The 22,543-nt window shown below is 46.2% G+C and overlaps 1 protein-coding gene across 3 annotated transcripts in view; it reads left to right on the forward strand.

Annotated features, from left to right (window-relative positions):
• Positions 1–675: 675 nt before the first annotated feature.
• PDPN (podoplanin) overlaps positions 676–22,543 on the forward strand; it is a 43,921-nt gene continuing 22,053 nt past the window's right edge. For all 3 annotated transcript variants that reach the window (XM_074975663.1, XM_074975665.1, XM_074975664.1), the window contains exon 1: positions 676–980. In XM_074975663.1, the coding sequence (XP_074831764.1) occupies positions 911–980 (70 nt within the window). In that variant the 5' untranslated portion in view covers positions 676–910. The remainder of the gene's footprint in view (positions 981–22,543) is intronic.

Genomic DNA, 22,543 nt, shown 5'->3' on the forward strand with positions numbered 1-22,543 from the left:
AGATGGACTCCACTATCTTGAAGGATCAGGGTGCCCCAAGAATGGCCAGCTGGCCTCTCTGACTTAAGTATGCTTCACAGCACCCTTACGAAGGAGGTAAGCTGAGGCTTAAATTACACTACTTGTCCAAGATCTGAGAGCGGAGTGCTCTCAGTGCTTGCTAGTACATGGACATACCAACGCATAAATGCAAGTTGACATGAGGCTGTCACTTCATCACACACACACACACACACAAAAAACACAAAAAAAAAGACAGTTGACTAGGGCATTAAACCCTCCACTCCACAATTATTTCAGTATCCCTGTGTGCATGTGCGCGCACACACACACAGGATTACTGCAAAGTGAAGACAACATCAGTTTACTGCTGGAGAAACCCAGGAAAAATTATTGCTTTACCCTGGATCCTTAAATATTTTTGAAAGAGGAGTTTACAGAAAGGCGGGAACTCCCTGCTTTCTCCCTCCTCTCCTGGAATTCCCCTCCCCCCTCACTAAATATAACTGTCTCATGCATTTTCTAAAAATCCCATGCAGATCCTGTAACTTTAAACCTGAGCTGAGTTCATAATTTTAGTGCTGGCCAAACAGAGTGCAGAGGGCGGGCCTGGCTTTTTTTTTTTTTTTTTAAAGACCACCTTAGATAGCCTCCCAGCCCTGAGTTAAAAAAATGCTGACTCCATTCTCAGTTACTTTTCTTTAGCTGTATAGTTATCACTCTGGCAAAAGCTACCCTGCTAGCTACTGCAGTCAAAGGAATATTGGGCACCCCCAAGTTTTTCCATAGTGATTTCTGCTTGGGATTTCAAATTCCCCCACCTCCCATCCTGTCTGTAAAATAATTAGAATTTGGAATAGTTTGAGCCCAGGGCTGGAAACCTATTTTTTTTAAAACAGAACTATCAAAGATGTTTATTCAAATTCAACTCTTCATCTTCCTGATAGGCAGCCTGTCCACCAGGGCATTTGCTGAAGAAGGTAAGAAGAATGCTATGACAAAAATTATTTATCAATTGCTGTAATTAATGCAGTTTGTAGTGTTCTTATTCATTTGCAGCGGGACTGGTCCGTGCTGTTGAGTAACGTGTCCCATTTGAATTCTTAATGCCACTATTGAGTGTTTATGTTTTATATCAGGAGAGAGACGTGCCACAGTTTTCAAACCAGTGCAGTTTACTGAGTGTTCAAAACCAGTCTTTGTGCACGTTGCCATGTATTCAGGAATGCAAGGAAGTGGGAAATATTATAAGCATTTAATGAAATTATTACCTCAACAGACCTTGGAAATGTCTCGTTTTACCATGTTCTATGTGCAAGTGGATACCATAAGCAATAATTTAGTGTAACTGAAATTAAACAGTGGAATCTTTAATACCAAAGTCATTTTTATGCAAAGAACAAATTCTTAGTATGCAGATTACTTTTATAGTTCAGTGAACCGTAACAACAGAGGGTTTTTGCACTACTTTACATTCCAAGGACATTTGCTAAAGCTGTTTCACTAGAAGTATGTCTGTCTGTATTTCCACATCGATAAGCATTGTGACAGTTCGAGGACATTTATAAAATGGCAACAATTAAAACGGGTTCTAAGCAAATGTAACTAGACTCTGAAATGTGTTCTGTGCCTGCAAAATGTATTCCCCTGAGCAAACTATGTATCTTTTGAATGTTAGGTATTATAAGTATGAAATACTCTGCATTCTTAGGGTTCTTTAACTTTTTTTATCCAGCAAAAATGCATACAGGTACTACTACTGATTCACTTACAGTAAATAATACTTCTAATCCCTTTTGAGTCACGTTGAAACTGATGAAACCATTCATTGAGTAATGTGGTAGTCAATATAAATTAAGATAACCAGAATCTGGCCAATAGGTAATTAATAACAATTGGATTGCAGTAGTGTAATAAAGCAGGCTTTTGCCAAAAAATTTCTGCATATCACAGGATATTTTAATAAAAATGTGTAAATCAATGCCCCAAATTTTCAAAAGCAGAAAATTATTTTGCAAGCTTTTGCTTTTGAGAAGCGACTTAACACCTTGGACCAGGACCTCAAGCTAAATCAGCCCAGTTCTGATGGATTCTCTGGAGCTTTGTTAGTTTTCAATAAGTGAAGGACTTAGCTCAATGTCTGCCACTGGAACTGCAGGTGCTCAGCACCTCAGGTTTCATGTGTCTGAATTTTTCGGCTTCCAAATTTTACAGCATGCTAAAGTCAGTGAACATCTTTGCCTATTCCATTTCAGGTTCACCAATGTTAGCACATCTGGCTCAAATTTCTCTTACCCTGTACTACCTTCTGTAATCATTTACATCACTGCAAAGTGTCAAACAGTATTTTTCTGATTCGGCATCCATCACTTTACATTGGTTTGGTAAAAACAACAAGTCCTGTGGCACCTTATAGACTAACAAATATTTTGGAGCATAAGCTTTCGTGGGCAAAGACCCACTTGGTCAGATGCATTGTTGAGGCACTCACTGGGAACTGTGGCCGTGTTAGTCTGACGAAATGGGTTTTTGCTCACAAGAACTTATGCTCCAAAATAGCTGTGAGTGAGTCTATAAGGTGCCACAGGACTTCGTTGTTTTTTTGGAGATACAGACTAACATGGCTACCCCTCCGATATTGGTTTGGTACTTACTTTTCAGTGCTATCAATGACTAGACAAGCTGCAGATAAATGGTGAGTTTCCCCAAGGCTGCTATGCAATTTTAAATGAACGAGAATTTCCAGCTGTGAAAGATGAGGCAGGAGGATATGGAAGTCACATGTGTAATTATCGTGACCAGTTTTTTTTAAATGTCAGAACTGCTGCCAAAAGAGGTCTTTTTCAGCTGTTTAAAAATAAAACCACCCTACTTTCTCTGAACGGTGAAGTAAGGAGTGTGGTTATGATCGAGTGGGTGCTGCGCCCCTCTCCACCACAACAGTCACAAAATTACATCTCAAATGGGATTCACCTGAAACTTGTTTAAACACAACTTTTGCTGGCAAAGTGCCAAGACAGTTTTCCTGGGCAGCACAGCACTAGACCTGAGCTCTAGTGACTGCTGTTAGAAGCTGGTTTGTAGAATGGTGCTATAAACTGGGGATCACTTTAGACTAATCCGGCTATTTTGGATTAATGATTTTCCAGACAATTCCCAGTGGGTTCTGCAACAGTGTTAGGGCTGTAGTGCAAACAACAGTCACATGGGCATTTGTACCACTGTGTCATTTGACTTTGGCTTTCCCTACCATGCTTCATACTCGGAATGGATTGCCAACTCCTCCCAACATATGATTTAAAGATAGCAGCCTGTACAGACCAAGCAATGGGGAGTATTAACAAAGATATACTAGCATTGTGGGGAAAATCTGTGAATCTTATGTGAACAGACAATAATACAGAAAACTTCTCCATCCATGGACACTTAAGCAAGCCACAGACACTACAGCAATGAATACGGGTTGTGCAACCAGAACACATGGTGCATTTTAGCTGCACAGTGGCTTTGCTGCTTTCATTGTTTTTAGACTGAACCCCGGCAATGATTGCGGGATGAACCCTGACGGTTGCCAACGGCCGAGATGGATTTTTGCGGACAGCATTGAAAAAAGTTACAGACCACCGAACTTTTTCATCTTTCCTAGGATGAAAATGGCTCAAAAGGACAAAAGTGAATGATAGTTAATGTTGTTATTCAGACATTACAACAGCAGTGTTCCAAAGCCAGTTTAAAGTTTAACCTACTTACAAGCCACATCAGTATCCTCCCAGTCCTCCACTGTGTCTTTTGCCGGAGTAATGTGTCCAGGCCCATTTTTGGCAGTCAATGAGAAAAGGAGTGGACAGTTTATTATTTTTTTAAGTGACCACCTGGCTGTCACTTAGTGGCAGGCTGCTGTGCCTGGCTTGCTCTATCCCACGTGGGTCCCCAAAGGGTAGAGAGCCCAGCAGTGGTGCTTATGCCCCACCCCCCTGCAAAAGTCACTGCCATGCTGTTGCTAATGATGCCAAAGGAGAGTTCAAAGCTGGAGGCGGTGAAGAGCTGCCCCTGCCAGCCAGCAGCCAGTTGCAGGAAGCCCCCCCAGAAGAATTCCCCTCTCTGCCCCTGCCCCAGGAAACAAACTCCCTGGAGCTTCCCCATGATAAAGCTCATCGCAGGCCAAGCGGGAGGGACTCCTCAGCTCCATGGCAATGATTGGGGGGTTTTACCAGTAGCTAAACGTTTTTACAGATTTCACAGACAGGTCCAATATTAGCTCATTTTTACAGACTGTTTGTGAATTTACTGATGGTTGGCAACCCGGCAGGAGGCTGCTGTGCCCAGGTATCCCTTGCATCCCAGATCCAGGATGCAGCTAGACAGCATCTATAAGGCCCTCTGATGATGCTGTCTCACACACCTTCCCGCTCACACTGATTAAGGCACAAGCAGAGCTGACAGCTGTTTGGTGCCCAGCGTTTCTCACCAAGATGAAGGGTTGGGAAGAAAGCAGCTCGGGGAAGGGGGATGGAAAGGTCTCAACAAATGGAAACAAATGAGAAACCCAGTTACAAACGTTTACGCTTTATTTTGAACACGACTCCTCAGATGTCTGGCCAAGGGGCCTCAGAAGGTACAGCAGCAATGAAACCACACTCCTGCTTGTACTGATTTACACAGCCTTATGCTGTTTCATCTCACAAAAACCCAGAGAGCCTGCCTGTTGTGAGCAACCAGCGGAAATTACATCTGAAAGACTTTGATAGACAGAAGAGCCTATCCACCACTTCAGTCCCTCTTACATCCCCATAGGGCAATGCCAAACACGTCAGCCTTGTGCTAGCCCTCTGCAGGAGGTGTCCTTCATGCTGAATGCTTCACAGAAAAGGCTTTCCAGGGAGTGTGTGTGAGACTGAGCATACATGGATGTGTCTTGCTGACCACTTGGAAAGGAACGTAATGAACGGTAATAAATCTTTGTGAAAACCAAATTCAACTCCTGCTTTGAGCGTCCAGTGTCGCGCTTCTATTCTGAGAAACCAATAGAGAAGGACGTTTTGTTGCTGATACAGCAAAGCCCTTACTCCTGTGTTTAAAGTTAATCCCGTGTGTTTTTAAGGACTTTACTGAATCAGATACTTGGGAAAGAAGCAGTTCCAGGAAAGGGGTCTTTTATTGCAACGCCAATGTGTCTTTTCAGCCATTGTTTCCTGTTTATTCTGCTTGACATGTACATAGATTCGGTCTACCTTCTGCTCCAAGATGAGCAGTGTGCTGCATGCACTGTAAAGGAGACTGACCCACTGCCCGGATTGGTACTGTTTGCTCAGATACTTGTCAAAATCCAATGCCTGGGAATGCTTTAGCGCTGAACCCCTGCAGCACAGGGCTAAGCAGTGTGTTATTGTACTGAAGCTTCAGATGCCAGCTCCATATCCTTAATCATAGAACACTAGAATTATGAGGGACCTCGAGAGGTCATGGAATCCAGTCCCCTGCCCTCACAGCAGGACCAAGCACCGTCTAGAAGATCATCCCCAATAGACGTCTGTCTAACCTGCTCTTAAAAATCTCCAGTGATGGAGATTCCACAACTTCCCTAGGCAATTTATTCCAGTGTTTAGGAAAAACTTCCTAACTGTCAGGGTGGCTAATGTCTAATGTAAGCCTCCCTGGCTGCAGTTTAAGCCCTTTGCTCCTTGTCCTATCCTCAGAGGCCAAGGAGAACAATTTTTCTCCCTCTTCAAGGTACTTAAAAACTGCTATCATGTCCCCTCTAAGTCTTCTCTTGTCTAAACTAAACAAGCCCAGTTCTTCCAGTCTTCCCTTACAGACCATGTTCTCTAGACCTTTAATCATTGTTTAAGAGGCTGGATCCCGATATCTGCAGTCTTTGGGAACTGCTCAAGAGCCAGAGAGTGAGGATTCCTGGCTCCTCTGGAGGCTGAGCTATTCAAAGGAAAATAATACTTTGCCTCTAGAATCAACTAGGCTGATAGACGGGGCAGCTATTTGCAATCCTGGGACAGCAACAGTAGTAGCTTAGCTAAACGCAACTGCTGTGGGCATTGGTAGCTGCTAAGTCAGATGCTGCATTCATGGGAAGGAAGTACTGAAGATAGAGGCTTAGTGGACATATGTGGCAAACTCAGGAAACAGCGTGACTGAAGGCATAAAGCCCAGATGACACGAGAAGTCTTTTTCTATCTCTGACTCTGGGGCTACGTCTACACTAACATACTACTTCGAAGTAGCCTATTTAGAGGTAAGGACATCGAAATAGGCTACTTCGACGCATATTGCTGATATGTCCTCTGGGGCTGGTGCCATCAACGTTCAACGTCAAAGTAGCAATGGGGAACATCGAAAGGAGCTGCCCCGGAAGGAAATGCGGAGCGTCCACACACACAAGCACTCTCCATCGAAATAAGGGGCCAGCAAAGCCTGCAGATGGGGTCACAGGCTGGACTAGGCCTTCTAGGGCAAGAGCAAGCCGCTCCCTTAAAGGGCCCCTCCCAGACACACACAGCCTGCACAGCACAAGGTCCACAGAGCCAACAACCAGTTGAAGACCCTGTGCACACAGCATGGACCCCCAGCTGCAGCAGCAGCAGCAGCTAGAAGCCCTGGTCTAAGGGCTGCTGCACGTGGCCACCACAGAGCTCTGCAGGGGCTGGACAGAGCGTCTCTCAACCCCTCAGCTGATGGCTGCCATGGAGGACCCCGCTATTTCGATGTAGCGGGATGCGGATTGTCTACACACACCCTACTTCGATGTTGAACGTCGAAGGAGGGTGCTAGTTCCATCTCCGTATAGGAATAGCAATTTTGACGTCTCACCGCCTAACATTGATTTCAACATCGAAATAGCACATGGCATGTGTAGACATGACGCGTGCTATTTTGACGTCATGCCAGCTACTTTGAAATAGCTGGCTAGTGTAGACACACCCTGGAAGGAATATATCGTGAAGACCTCGCCTGCAATAGCAGATGATGGACTAGTCAATAATACCAGTCTTTCTCCTCGCATCTTTGGGTCTCTGGCTGGTTTGCGGCTACAAAATAAAAAAAGAAAAGCAGCAGAATGTACTTTCTGAATAGTAAGGAGTCACTCCCCACCCCCTACTGCTTCGCTTCCTATTTACGCTTACTGGACATTTATATGATATGGGTTGGACCTCCCTGGTCTGTCACTGTTGGGACCACACCAGTCCTGAATGAGAGAATTTGGCAGACCAAGGGAGGTCCCCTACTGCCAATCACTTGGACTGCCTGGCTCCAACTCTGGCTGGCCAGCACCCAGCCACTGGCCCCAGCCAGCCCTGGCCCCCAAGCCCTACTGTGGGCTACCACAGCCTCGGCCTCTCAGCCCTTCTGTGGCTGCTGCAGCCCTGGCTCCCACAGCAGAGGTGGGTTGCTGCTCCCCAGCCACAGGTCCCCATCTGGTTCTGGGCTTCTTTTCCTTGTTCTGAGCAGCTGTTCACTGACCAATGTGGGACTGCCTGTCCCCAGTCCCAGTGGTAGATCTCCCGTCACTCCCCAGCCCCACTGACAGCTCCTCTGCCACTGCTGGGCTGCTACTCCCCAGTCCAATGGTGATTCCCAAGCCCCAGCTGTGGATCTCTGGTCACGGCCAGACTGCCACTGCTAGCTGGCAGCAAATACTGGATTTCCAAGGTGCAACCAGTAGGACTTCTGCAGAACTCTGGTAATTTCCCTTGCATCTGCCCCAGTTAGAACATTGCTTAATTTTGCAGGTATCCTTTATGAGAGAAAGTTCAGTATTTCATTTCAGTATTTTAAAGCTCAGAGTACATGTGATTTATTTAGAAGCAGCTGTTTCTTTGCTAGCTGACCCTGAGATGACTGAAAGATGGAAAAGTGCTGGCCTGGTTCCTCTGTCTGGACTAGTCAAGGCAAGAGACACCATCTGCATCAGGATGCGGTGGCCCAACACACTAGAAACTTTTCTGATAGTTCAGCAAAATGTCACAGAGAATCAGTGGTGCTGTAGCAATTTTTAGGGCTGGGAGGTGCTGAGTTCTGCATCCTTCCCTCAACTTTACCCTGTCCACAACCCTCACTGCCCCAGGCTGGGACCACAGCTGGGGGCTTTCTGCAGACCCCTGGTATGGTTACACAGGCAGAGCCCCAGGGCTAGCAGCAGCAGAGCCCTGAGTGGCTGGGGCCCCAGGGCCAATAGCAGAGACTATGGGGCTGGTGGCTGGGACCCCCAGACACAGCAGGGCTGGTGGTTGGCCTGGGACCCCCTGGACCTACTGGTTGGGACTCCAGGCAACAACAGGGCTGTAGTTGGGACCCTGCTCAGGATGCAAAACCTGGGGGTGCTGTAGCACCCCTCAAATCCCTAATTCCCATACCTATATGCAGGGGTGAACCACACAGAGTGCCTGGGTGACAAAGCAAGTTGCAACATAAATCAGGCTCCAAGTGGATCCCACACTGTGCGTTAGGAGCTTGCTTTGAACAGGAAGGTGCTTTCTCAGGTTTAGCATATTGCTCCATTCACCTGTCTTCAGCGCCAAAAAAAAGTTCATTTGTCAGTACATGTATTGGGCACCAGCATCAGGCACCCCAGGGTTTAATCAACACAGACTGCATCTTCCTAAATAACGAAAGCAAAAATCACAGCAGTCCTTTTCACTGCCCGTTCACATGTCGCACCATGATTTGAGGTCGCAAAATACGAGTGATACTCCAAACACAGACAGGCACTGGCTCCAAATAGCCCACTAATGTATTTTATTGTGCATTTCATGATGTTTTCTTATTTTTATTAAAGCCTGAGCTGCTGTAGTCATTATGTAAGTTTCAGTTATATTTTTTAAAGTTATTTGCTAGCTGCAGAGAAAAAAAATGAAAATGTGTCCCCCCCAGCAGCTTAAAATACAGATGATAAGAAAGTCTCCAAGCGTATAATTTTTCAAAAGACCTGACTTTCAGGCTAATCTGCTAAGTATTCTGAGGCTTGGCCCATGTTTTTTCAGTGCTTGTGATTTGTAATAGCATGGAACCAGTCCAGTGGGGAGCATATTCTTAATACGTAAACGCTTAAGCCACTGTCATAATAGAAGAAACTAACACCCTACATATGTAGAGCAAGGTGAGAGGAGGTGGTGGGGTTTGGATCTTGCTCTGGATTAGGTTTAAACAGAGGCTGAAACCAAAGCATGGACAGAGACTTAATCTGATATTTAGAGAGCTGCTGCTGACATTTTGTTCTCAAATGTCAGAAACCTCATGAGATCAGATGCTTTTCTGAGATTTCCACCACTTTGAACTTAAGTCTCTCCAGAAGCATCCATATCGGAACAAGGCCCAGAAGATAGGCTCCTTGTAGAATCAGAATTCAAATAGCAGAGGGCAAAGGTGGGACTGTCTCCAGGGATTTGCATCTTAGATTCATAGGGGTTAGATCTGTGATAAGTACAGGACATATAGGGATCACTTTTCCTAATGCCAAATGGCAAAATCTCTGGAGTAGAATGAGTGAGCTGCATATTACACATTAACGCTATGCACACAAAAGTTTATGGCAAGAAGGGGAAAAACGTTGCCTCTAAAGGGGAATTTCAGCATGGAAAGTGTAGCTATTTGAAGCAGAATTTGGCTTGGACACTTGGGTTAATACATTCATTCCCACAAACCATGCCATGGGATCTTAAACAGCCACAGGTACTCTGATGATAGGGTTTTTACATCTCATCCAGTAAGCTCTCAATGACTGTTTACACTAGAGCAATCTGTCGATTGATGTTTCTGTCAGAAGAGATCTTCAGACAAAACTTCTGTTGATAGATTACAGCCAGACTGCCAAGTGGATTGAAAGAGCAATCCACTTTGTCAGAGAGTGGCCATACTGCCTGGCTGCTCTCTTGACAAAACAGACAACTGGAAGCATAGAAGACAGGGCTGCCCAGTGTCCTGGAAGCCTTGTCTGATGACAGAGGGCCCCCTGGAAGGTCAAGACTGGCTTTCTGTTGACAGAATCTATTGACAGAGGCATTCTGCCTCATGGAGGAGCGGCAGAATGCTATCAACAGAAGTGCTGTGCTCTGTCGAGTTACTGTTGACAGAGCACCTTGGGAATGTGGACACGCAATGGGTTTTGTTGACAAAACTCTAGTGTAGACACATGCTGAGGGTACTGCTTCAGTCAGTGCATTAAACAAAGGGAAGACTAAACAGTCAAAAATTGCACTTACTACAGTTTCTTGTTGCTCCTGAGACATCTCCCATCCATACTTACCTAACACTTCTTCTGAGGTTTGGATACGGTTAGTCAAATGCAACATTCAATTTTTTTGACATGAACTAAATCTGTGGTAGCATTCATAGACTGCAATGTCTGCAAAGTAGGCTACCACATTATATTTAATTATAACATGACATAATGGGGAATGGTTGCTTTGGCTCCAGTTAAAACACAAGTGTTCAGTCAGCCTATAATAGTGGGTATGGTATTTCCTGAGCTCTCTCAGTGGCCTATATGAAGATTCCACCAAGACGCCATTGGGGTATTAGACAAAAATAGATTTTCCTTGGTCTAACTTTCTGATCTCACATCACTGGTGGTGGCTTCTCTCAAACATCCATCTTTCATGCCTTCCAGACTTAGTTCTCTGGTAAAGGACATTTTAAGTAAGAAGGGACTTTGATCCTTAAATGTGAAAAGGAACCCCCTTTCAGCATCAAAATTGTCTGCTGGCATAATAGAGATAATTAAGCCATCAGAGAATCTGGCCCACTGGAACATGGCCAGCAATAAGTATATTGTGGAACAAATGCTGCTCTAGATTTTAAGTACACTCCAGTTCTTAAACAACTCTGTTAAGTGGAAAGGTGTTTCCTCTTCCTTAATACCATAGTTTTGATTCCACACAATGACACAGGCTAAGCTAAAACGAACATGTACATTCATGAAATTTAATACATCCTGTAATAACCATTTTAAAGCAGGAAGTGACAGGCCAGCTCTGCTCCTTTAAATTAATTCATAAAGCACTAAATTGAGTAGCAAGGCCTAACTCTGACCTTAGTTGTTATGTACGTACAAACAGCAGAAGGTGGCTCCAGACCTCTGGGCGTGCTATGCAAGCAACATTTTGGAGCACTGCATGGCAATTATGCTACTTCCCATCTTGGAATCATGAACAGGTTTCTTTGCTGCTATATTTGGCTGTCAACACCACATTCTGTAAGATTTTTTCAGAAGAAACTTTGTAGCCCACGAGGTCTTTCCTTTCAGGAGTAAAAACCAGGGTACATTAGTTTCAGCAACATATGACTCAACAACTAATGGGATAATCTGCCAGTTTTGCCACTTCCACTGCCTTCATAAATAGGATTTTTAGGATCTTAAAAGTCACAGTCTTTTGACTATGAATAAGAACTTTACATGCTGGGTGAAATTTGAGACCTTGGAAGTTGTGGGGCAGGTGGCCAGTTGGCATTCAGAGCTAAAGCTAGGGGTTGTGAAGAGCCACCTAAAGCAAAAATCAAAGAATCTGGAGAGTTTTGCACATCTTTAGTTTAAAATAATGTTCTTCAAAAGCTCCTACTTTCTCCTTGCTTGTTCCTAATCAATCTTTTACTAGTTTTGAATTACTTTAGCAGTGGAAAGAAGCCAGGTTCCCTCCAAGCTCAGGGTAACCTGTGTAGCTGGCATACTTTGGCTTTCATGAAAATCTGCATAGACTGTTAGACGCTGTCTGAGGTGCATATCTCCCTGTTTCCTGATGTGACATCAAAAAAAAAAAAGCAGTCACGTAGCTCTTTAAAGACTAACAAAATAATTCATTAGGTGATGGGCTTTCATGGGAAAGACCACCTAAAGCCCATGACCTAATAAATTATTTTATTAGTCTTTCTTAGAATCATAGAATGCTAGGAGTGGAAGGGACCTTGAGAGGTCATCGAGTCAAGCCCCCTGCCCTCATGGCAGGACCAAATACTGTCTAGACCATCCCTGCTAGACATTCATCTAACCTGTTCTTAAATATCTCCAGACATGGAGATTACACAACCTCCCTAGTTAATTTACTCCAGTGTTTGACCACCCTGACAGTTAGGAACTTTTTCCTAATGTCCAACCCAAACCTCCCTTGCTGTAGTTTAAGCCCATTGCTTCTTGTTCTTTCATCAGAGGCCAAGAACAACAACTTTTCTCCCTCCTCCTTTAAAATGCTACATGACTGCTTTATAGTTTTGATAGAATGCAGACTAAGGCTGTGTCTACATGTGCCCCAAACTTCGAAATGGCCATGCAAATGGCCATTTCGAAGTTTACTAATGAAGCGCTGAAATGCATATTCAGCGCTTCATTAGCATGCGGGCGGCAGCGGCGCTTCGAAATTGACGAGCCTTGCCGCCGCGCGGCGCGTCCAGACCGGGCTCCTTTTCGAAAGGGCCCCGCCTACTTCAAAGTCCCCTTATTCCAATGAGCTCATGGGAATAAGGGGATTTCGAAGAAGGTGGCGTCCTTTCGAAAAGGAGCCCCGTCTGGACGCGCCGCGCGGTGGCAAGGCTCGTCAATTTTGAAGCGCCGCTGCTGCCCGCATGCTAATGAAGCGCTGAATATGCATTTCAGCGCTTCATTAGTAAACTTCGAAATGGCCATTTGCATGGCCATTTCGAAGTTTGGGGCACGTGTAGACACAGCCTAACAGGGCTACCTCTCTGTTACTGATGTGACCTACTGTAGCTTGATAGGATGTTATGGTGGATGCATATTACTTTGAATTACAAATTAGAAGAGAGATAGAAATTATTCTTACACAGTCGATCAGTTCTCAGATACTAGATGAGGAAGAAGATTCCCACCAACAGAAATATTTAATAGGGTTTCCATAATTTATATCAATGCTTTAACTTCACAGACATAGATTTGGGACATCGCTCAAAATGGAGTGCATTAAAGGTCCTATAGATAGAAGTAATGTTGTCCTGATATGATACCTACCTCCCGTCTACTACCACTGTAATGGGAAAGGCTAGGCATGCTGTATATGAGACATCCCTAAGAATACACAGCTATGATCAGCGTCTAATTGAAGCATGGTAATTTGGTAACATCTTATAGCTGCTGCAATATCAATAGAAATTGTGTGTGGAAGTTGGTAAAATACTTCTGTAGTTATTTGTTGGTATCATGCTATTTATTCTGGTGGATAGAATAGCAAGTACATAATAAGACAAATATGTGCTTCTCGTATCTCCTACCAAAACTGAGTGAGATTCTGATCTGAAAAACAGCATTCATGGAAACACAAGTATTGGCCTTAGTCTGAAATTTCACAGTTCTGTGTGCATGTTAGCTACAGGTCCATATACAGACTCCATACAAGCTGGTGCAACTTGTATGGAAACCAAAGGAGTGGTACCTATTTCTGCTAGGTTTGAATTTGTCCCCAAGACTTTGAAACAATCCCCATTATCTGGGAGAATCCGTGTTAGCATTGGAGGCATGCTCACTAGTTCAATGACCAGAGGTGCGAAAAGCATCCAGAAAAGTTACTGAGTAAACGTACAGCTGCTTTGCAAAAAAATGTAATTAAGTAAAAGTCAAAAGTATCCTTCTGGAAACTTGGGTAAAAGTACAAAGGTTCCACATATTAAATTGTATTCAAGTATGCAGAAGTAAAAAGTATCGATTCTATGTAAATCTATGGTCAAGCATCTGAATTATCATAGGGCACCATTATTTTTCATATATAATGAAATATCATGCGGTAGCCTACTTTGCAGACACTGTAGTCTAATGTGTACAAAACGTTTATATATATATATATATGCCTATATACTTGTGTGTGAATGTATCATGTATGCGAAATCTTCAGACAGGCCAACAAAATAGCTCAGAAAGCATCACGCCCACTATTATGGGCTGACTGAACTCTTTTTGTTTTAATTGGAGCCAAAGCAACGTTTCCCCATTATGTCATGTTATAATTAAATATCATGTGGGAGCGCACTTTGCAGACACTGCAGTCTATTGTGCACATAATGCATATATACTTATGTTTGTGAATGCGTGTGTGTATTATATACAACTATGCATTTATATTTCAAATCTGGAATTTAATTGTAGTCATAGCCTTCATTTATAAAGCTAATGAGAGACCAAATTAAATACAGGAGTCAAATTACAGAAAAGACAAAAAGCTTAAAACATATTACACAAAGATACAAAAAAAATAAAGTGCGTTCCACCAAACCTTTTTATAAGCCAGAACAGCAGGGGTGAAACATTGCAGAGGGGATGGGGCAGAACCTATATTGCCACTGAGTTCCTCTGAGTTTAAGTGACTCATTGAAACTGCAAGTCACAACAATCGCATCTAATCCTCAGATTCTCACACCAGGAACCTCAGTGACTTCCAGAGCATGCAAAAGGTTTGCTGGTTAAGATGGGAGCAACAAAAAAATTCTTTATTTTTAATCTTGATGTAAGAGCAACACTGTGCTCAAAAATTTCTTAGGTCAGGGAGCTTTAACAAGGCATATTTCAGCATAGTGAGAACATAAACAAAACCTGAGGGCGTAGCTAGACCATGATGAATTGAATGAAAGGTAAATTTGCTGTCCAGCCAGACATCCTCCACAGTAAGTCATTTCCCTAGGAGACTCATGGGAGAGCTGATTTCAGCAACAGTTATCTCCTCTACACACACCCACCTGCCTCACCTTGTGGAAGCAGCAGCCACCTCCCCCCGCCACCCCACACACACAAAAAAAAAAGTGAGCAAAACTTCTAAGCCAGACAGAGAAGCAGGAAGACAGGACCAACTGCTGATAGGGGAAGGGCATGAGTGAAAGGTTTCCAGCTCAGCGACTCAAGCATCCATTCCCCATGCCCCAGATTGTAGCCTAGCCCTGTTCCTCCTCAGTTCCTGTGTGGGGCTCTTAAGAGGAAAGGGGGATGGGGTGGATCTACACCTGCTCGACACTAACACACACCTGCTCCGGATCTCAGCCAGCACACAAAAGGAAGCCACACATACACGCGTCCTCCAAACCCCAACCTGCCAGAAAACACACTCACTTCTTCAATCTCCACCAAACTCAGCTGCCCACCCTGACTCGGACTCTGTTCCGGCACAAACTGCCCCAGCCCCTTGCCATAGGGTTTCTACAGGGGCCCTGTGCCCCAGGGAGAATGGGGAGCCCCTGCACTGGGTACCCACCTTGCTGCTGCTCCCATCAGAGCAGAGGAGTTGCCCGAGAGAGTCGGGGTGACTGTCCTCCCTACCCTTGGCTGAGATGGTGGGCTGCCCCTCCTACCTAGCAAGCCGGCCGGAGGTGAAGTCACATGAGACCATCCATATGCCCCTGCCCTTAGTACATCACCCTAGGCAGCAGCCCTGGTCCACCAGTTCTGGGGCTGTACTGCCTGCATAGATACTGTTTTTGACTGAAAAGGTGTCAGTGCAGCTATTAAAAAGCTATTTTTGACTGAAAAGGTGTTGATGCAGCTATTAAAGGGTTCTTCTATGACAGGGTCATTGTGCTTTTTTTTTTTTTTTTTTTAAGTTGTCACTGCATGATGGTTAGACAATTGCACATGCAGCTGTGCTTTAGCAAATTGGAATACTGGCTTGCACAACTGTTAATGGGGTGATGAAAGTAGTGAGTAACTAAGCGCTTTTGGAAATGGTTGGTGAGTAAAAAGTACAATGTTTTCTGTAAAAATACTTGAGTAAAAGTACAAGTTTCATGGACAATAAGTTACTTGAGTAGAGTACAAATCCTGACAAAATGTACCTGGATCGTGTAACATACTGTTTCTACTTAGTTACTTTCCAACTCTGTCAATAACATTTACAATTCAAGTTACTGTGATCCTGACAAATGCTCAGGTATTTTCAAATCCAGTTTGTTAGTAAGTACTGATTATTCACATTCATTACTTGAAATTGACAAAGTAACTTGAACTCTAAGGTGCAGTGACTGTTCTGAGCAATCCAGGTAAATTGTTTCAAGGGAGTGTATTCTTTTAGAGATAGCTGGTCATATGCAGTCTTACATTCTATTACTTCAGCACATGATGGGTGTCTCTACACAGGAGCCCACCACTGAAAGAACAAAATCGAAATTCAAAAGAACATGACCACACAGCAAAGGTGGATCGTAGTTCCGACCCACTCTTTCGAAGATCCACTCCCATTATTTCGAAAGAGAGTGTCCACATGTGTATGAGTGCTCTTTCAAAAGAGGGGAGGCAGAGATGCCACGGACAGGATCGCATGGCCGCTAAGCCCTTCTGGGGCCCCCAGCCAGCTGCCGCCTTAAAGGGCCCCCCTTCATCTCCCCAGCCCTGCACTAGCTGAGGCCTGCCGAGCTGCCAGGAGCAACGCAGGACCCCAGCACAGCAGCACCATGGCCAACGCCACCCTGCTCCTCCCACTGGATGCAGACATCATGGGCACTGTTGCCCACATTGTCTGCATGGTCACCACAGTCTCCCCCTCCTCCTTGGGAGACAGAACAGCCCCCCTGAGGACATGGCGCATGCCCAGCCTGCCTCATGCCCCCTTGCACCCTGGCACCTGTGGAGCCACCCCAGCAGCACAGACTGGTGGGAGCGACTGGTTCTGGGGCAATGGGAGGATGTCACCTGGCTCCAGAACTTTTGCATGAGCCGGGACACCTTCCAGGAGCCGTGTCACTGGCTGGCACCTGCACTGAGGCATCAGGACACCACCATGAGGCCTGCGCTCCCCCTCGAGAAGCGAGTCACCATTGAGGTGTGGAAACTGGCCACCCCGGACTCCTACCGCTCAGTGGGTCACCAGTTTGGGGTGGGCAAGGCCACTGTCAGAGCAGTGCTCATGGAGGTAAGCTGGGCCCGGGGCACACTCCCACCATGGGGAGGGGGCCCATGGACACAGGGACACCTTGGGGGTCACCAGCCAGGGAGGGCTGAGAGGAGAGGTTGCTGGCTGGGGGGGCAGGAGAGGGTCGCCAGCTAGGAACACCCTGCCACACCCTCACAAGAGTGCACGGCCTCGTTCCCTGCAGGTTGTCCACATCCTGACCGCCATGCTTCTGCACCGGGTCGTCTGCGTCGGGCATCTGGAATCCATTGTCAAGGGTTTCTCTTCCCTGGGGCTCCTGGACTGCTTTGGTGCCCTGGACGGGATGCACATCCCCATCTGTGCCTCACCACACAGTGCCGGCTGCTATATCAACTGGAAGGGCTACCATTTGGTGGTCCTCCAGGCGCTGGTGGACCACAAAGGGCGGTTCATGGACATTTACGTGGGCTGGTCAGGGTGAACCCACGATGCCAGGGTCTTCTGCAATTCTGGCCTGTGCCAGCGTATGGAGGCCAGCACCTTCATCCCACAGTGGAAGATGCTAGTTGGGGACACCATCATGCCACTATGCATAGTTGCGGATGCAGCATGCCCCCTACTGCCGTGGCTGATGCGGCCCTACACTGGCCACCTCAACCCCAGCACGGAGGCCTTCAATGCCCACCTCAACCAGGCCCAGCACGGGGTCGAGAGGGCCTTTGGGCACCTCAAGGGGCGGTGGGGGTGCCTTCTTGCCTGCCTCAAGATGGGGATACGCAATGTCCCACAAGTGGTGGGCGCCTGCTGTGTCCTCCACAATGTTGTGGAGGCCAAGGGGGATGCCTACATCCAGGGGTGGGCAGTGAGGCCACCATAGGGTTCAAGCAGCCAGCTGCTGTCACCAGCCGCCAGGCGAACCACAATGGTGTCTGAATCTGGGAGGCCCTTCATGCAAGTCTTGCCCCAGGGCCACAGTGAGCACCTCCCCCCAATACATCCACCCCCCACCACATGCACTGCCACCACCACCACCACGTCATGCTTCCCTCCCATGGGACCACAGGACATGGGTAGTGGTGCACAACAAACCGTTATCAATAATAAACTGTAAAAAACTGGTGTAAAAGTTCAACAACTATGTACAATGTGTGTGGGGGGGGGTATAGGGCAGGGGCTAGAACTGGGAGAGGGGGCAGGGGGCCTGAACTCGGAAGGGGGTGGGGAGGGGTCTAGACTTGGGAGGGTCACTCGGGCAAGGGGGTTGTGGGCTGAGAGCCACGCTGGCCCCGAGAGCCCCTTCCCCACAGGAGCGGGGAGCACTGGAAGGTAAGGGCATGGTAGGACAGCAAGGGGGGCATCTGTGTGAGGTGGGATGGAGGACCCTGGGTGGGGGTGTGAGGTGGGCAGGGGACCGGGCAGCTGCGGGGGGGTGCAGAGGGCCAGGAGCCAGGCCACATTGCCCATGCACTTCTGTAAAGTCCAATAAATGGCGTCCAGGCAGGACATGAGCCTGTCCCAGGCCTCCCTCCGCCACACCAGGTCGGACTCCTCCAGCCAGAGCCAGCGCTCCATAAGCTCTGCCTGGCGGAGGTAGGTGGGGTCATCTACCGGGCGATGCTGTGACCTCCAGTTGCACACCCAGTATAACGCTGCTGCTGGGTGTGCCCAGCCTCTCTCCGATGCCTCCAGGGGGCTCTTGGGGACCACTGATGCTGATGGACTGCATGGGCCCTCACTTGCTGCACCTGCAAGGGGTGATGGGTAGCATGTCAGTCTCCAAGCAGGACCTTGTCCCCATTCCCCCTCCAAGCAGGACCCTGTCCCCCTGGGGCCCCCCCTCCCCCAACCCTCCCAGGGCCTGGCCATGATGGACATGGCACCCCTGTGGTGTCAAGTGCACACAGGTTTCTTCCCCGGGTGGAACCCTCCCCAGGTGTGGGCTGGCCCGCGGGCATCCCACTGGGCAACTAGGTGCCTGGAACTGTCCATGGGTCTGGGTGCTGCGTGGCGCTGGCAGGTGCAGAGGGTGTGTGGCCCTGGGCCTCCGGGCTTGTACCCAGGCCACTGTCAGGGGTGCCACCCTGCCCTGCCCACAGGTGTGCTGGCCCCACTGTGCACTTACTGGGGTGGGGGGGGACCTCAAGGATCTCTGGCTCCCTGGGGCCCAGCTGGACGACTGCAAGGTGACATCGATGACAAGGTTGCCCTACTTGCTGGACCAGTCCTGGGTGGTGTCTGCCCCCTGGCTTGGGCTGGTTGGTTCCGGCTCCTGCAGCTATTGCAGCTCAGGCTGGTCTGGTGAGCTGTCCAGAGCTGCTTTTGGTGGGGAGCTGTCCCAGAGCGCGAGGATGCTATGGAGCTCCCTATAGTAGGGACAGGTGGAGGGCCCTGCTCCTGAGTGCCTGGCCTTTTCCCGGACCTGGGCATAGCTCTGCTGGAGCTCTTTAACTTTGCTCCAGGGTCTGCTCTGAGTGGCCTTGGCTGGTCAGTCCCCGGGCAAGGTGGGCGAAGGCAGCGGCATTCCTCTGCTTTATACCCATCTCCCAGAGGCCCAGGTTGTCTCTCAGTTCACGGTCCGCCCAGGAGGGGGTTCTCTTCTTCTTTCTGGGGACAGAACCCTGGGAGCCCTGTGGGGGGACCCTGGGGGAGTGCCAGCCCTGTGCCTGTCGCTGTGGTTGGGTGCGGCTGAGAGGGTGTGCTGCCTGGAGCTCGTGCTTTCACAGCTTGCCCGCTCTCAGCTTCCTGCCGTGGGGTTTTTGGGTCCATGAGGCTTTAGAGCGGCTGGATGCGCGGGTCACAGAGCTCCGCTTGGTGGGGCAGGGTGTCTCTTTCAAAAAAGAGTGGGCCGTGGCGCGTCTACACATGCCTTCTTTCAATGTTGTGCCACCCATTGAAAAACTTTTCCCATGCGGGATCAGGGTCCAGCTTTCGATGTCTGGGCTGCGTTCCTTCGATTTCTCATTGAAAGAGTGCATGGTACGTGTAGATGCTCACTTCACTCTTTCGAAAGAGGGCCGGTCTTTTCGAAATACTGTGCACGTGTAGACATACCCAACGTGAATAAGTCCTTGTGAGACACACCCACCCACCCTCTCTGCCTTTACATTACACAATGTCTTTTTAGACTTTAAAATTCTATACTTTGACAAAGCAGAAAAAAGTGGGAAAGTCTTCCTTTTTTTTAAAAAAACAAAAGAAAACTGGATTCATTATTAAGTTTTATCTAAATATTCCCATTACTCACACAGAATGAAACTCACACTATGAAGGGCAGCCCAAAAAATCTAGTCATGATTTATATCCTATTTAAAACTTATTTTGAGGGCTGAGGTGGACATAGGCTGTGTACTGGATTTGCACTCAGATCTCCTCCACTTAAGCTGTAGGGAAGGTCAAAAGGGGGTTTTAGTATCTTCTGTCTTCAAAAGTTTCTTTGTTGTTCTTGGAGTTACCTGAGACACATGCTAACTGTCAGAGTCATGCAACTCTAGCTCATTCTGTTGACTGACACAAACAGGCCTACTTTGAAAGTAACCCATTAGAAGCTTTTCTTTTGGTTGTCATAAACAGTGAGCTCATCTTTTCATAAATAGGCCATGGGATGTCTAAGCATTCCAAGTATTTTCATAGCAATATTAGTTTTCAAAGACATTATGTCTTGTCTTGGTGCGAAGTTGCAACCTGATAGCAGCTGGGGTAAAGCGGTGAACTGGAGTGCGCCCAGTTAGAATTTGGCAATGCAAAATGAACAGATTAATCCATATCTGCATGAATCTACAACTGGAAAAACAATGACAAGAGATGGGACAATGGTGGGAGGGAGTCATGGTTCCAAAGGGGAATGCTTATGTTTGCAAACTGCTCAGATGGAAACATATTGAACTGAACTGCTGCTTTCTGCAGTGGTTTCCCTAAAATTTGTATTAGCTTGGATGAAGTTTACATCTGTACCCATGGGCAGTAATGCACCAACATCCCTGCTACACTTAAGTCCCTTTTAAAGCATGAAGTGATGCATGGGCTTTATGCTGAACACATGCATGAAATGAATTTCACTTACTGAGTAAAAGAATTATTCACATGACATTTTAAAATATGGAAAGCTTGAAGGCACAAGTTGGATTCCTTCTCCAAATACATTTTTCCTCTTGTGTTCCTCTTGCAATCAAAAGCTTGTTAGTGTCAGTCACATTTTGGTTTATTACTCTAAGAGCAGTTGGAAGCACAGGACTTCAACACTGCTTTTACTACTCATAAATACTGGACTGCACCAGTTATGTAAGTTTTCTCCAGTATGAATCTTGCAGTGAAATCCTAGCCCATTGAAGGCAATCTTGTTGACTTGAGTGGGGCTGGGATTCCAGTCTCTTTATACATCTCATAGAACTGGAAGGGACCTTGAAAGGTCATAATCTAGTTCTCTGCCCTCACAGGAAGGCCTATTGCTATTCTTGACAGATTTTTTTTTTTTTTTTAAAAGCTAACCTGCCCCAGACCCTTCAAGGCCCCCATCCAGGATTAAACTCACAATCTGGGGTTTACAAAGTCAATGTGCTAACTACTGAACTATCCTTCCCCTGACTCAGCTGCAGTACGTCCCTTGAGTACAATACTATGTATGCGAGAAATGCATTTAATTATATTGGTCACTGCATACTGAGAAGAAAGGTTGACTGTATGAAGTTTTGCTGTTTTTTGGAGGTCAGAGAACTAGTGAGAGTTTACAAGCCTATATTGCTTGTAACTGAAGTCCAAAAAACAAACAGATTTTAAGGCCAAAACAAGCCATTAGATCCAGTCTGATTCCTTTAAAACATAGGCCAGAGGATTTCACTCCATTTCTACTGAGCTCAGAGTTTGTCAGAAAATGCATCTATCCTTGATTTGAAGGCATAAGAATCCACCACCTCCCTTGGTAGCTTGTTTTTATGGCTAATAACACTCAATGTTATAAAATTATTCTTTTTCTCTAATTTAAATTAATCTGGCTTTGGAATTTGGGAGTTAGGTCTTTTCTTGTTCATATGCACTTTTTAGTGTAAAGAGTCTTTTAACCCATATCTTCTCTCTGTGAAGGTGCTTGTGCACCATGATTAAGTCACCTCTTTGTTTTTTAACTAACCAGTGGAAACAAAGATTTTCTCCACTACCTTTGGCATGTAAATTCAGATTATTTCCACTGCCCCACATGTCTTTTTGTTCAGGCTCATATAATGCTCTATTGTTTTGTGGCATTCTTTCCTTTAGGTGCCCATACTATCAAGTAATTCTCCAAGGCTGAAAGCCAGGCATTGCCATGGTGTAATTAGTTTCCGCTAATGGGGTTCTTGTTATGCATATGGTGAACTTCTTTCACTTTCGGTGTGGGGTTTTCCTCCATTCAGTGGTTGCTTCTTTATCTGTGCTGATTCTGTGACTAGTGAATCCAGGATGTTTTTTCAGTTGGGAATGGGATTATTTTAACTGATCCACACAATTTGTTTTGTTGAACTCTCAAGCAGATGTTTCTTGGTTTACACAAAGCATCATAATCTAAATATTGTAATTTAAAGGCATTACTTTGTAAAGCCAGAGAGAGCCAAACCACCTATAGTATTTTGTTCTGTAACTGCATTTAGACTGTGTTCAGTAACAATTGTTCTTTTTAAATATTTTATATACGTGGGAGACATTTCAGATCTGGAGATGCTTTTATTAAATATTTTATGGGTTAGAACTGCTCCAGGAAAGCTGTGTCAGTA

Source organism: Carettochelys insculpta, chromosome 23, assembly GCF_033958435.1.
Source record: "Carettochelys insculpta isolate YL-2023 chromosome 23, ASM3395843v1, whole genome shotgun sequence".
NCBI classification, from domain to species: Eukaryota; Metazoa; Chordata; order Testudines; family Carettochelyidae; genus Carettochelys; species Carettochelys insculpta.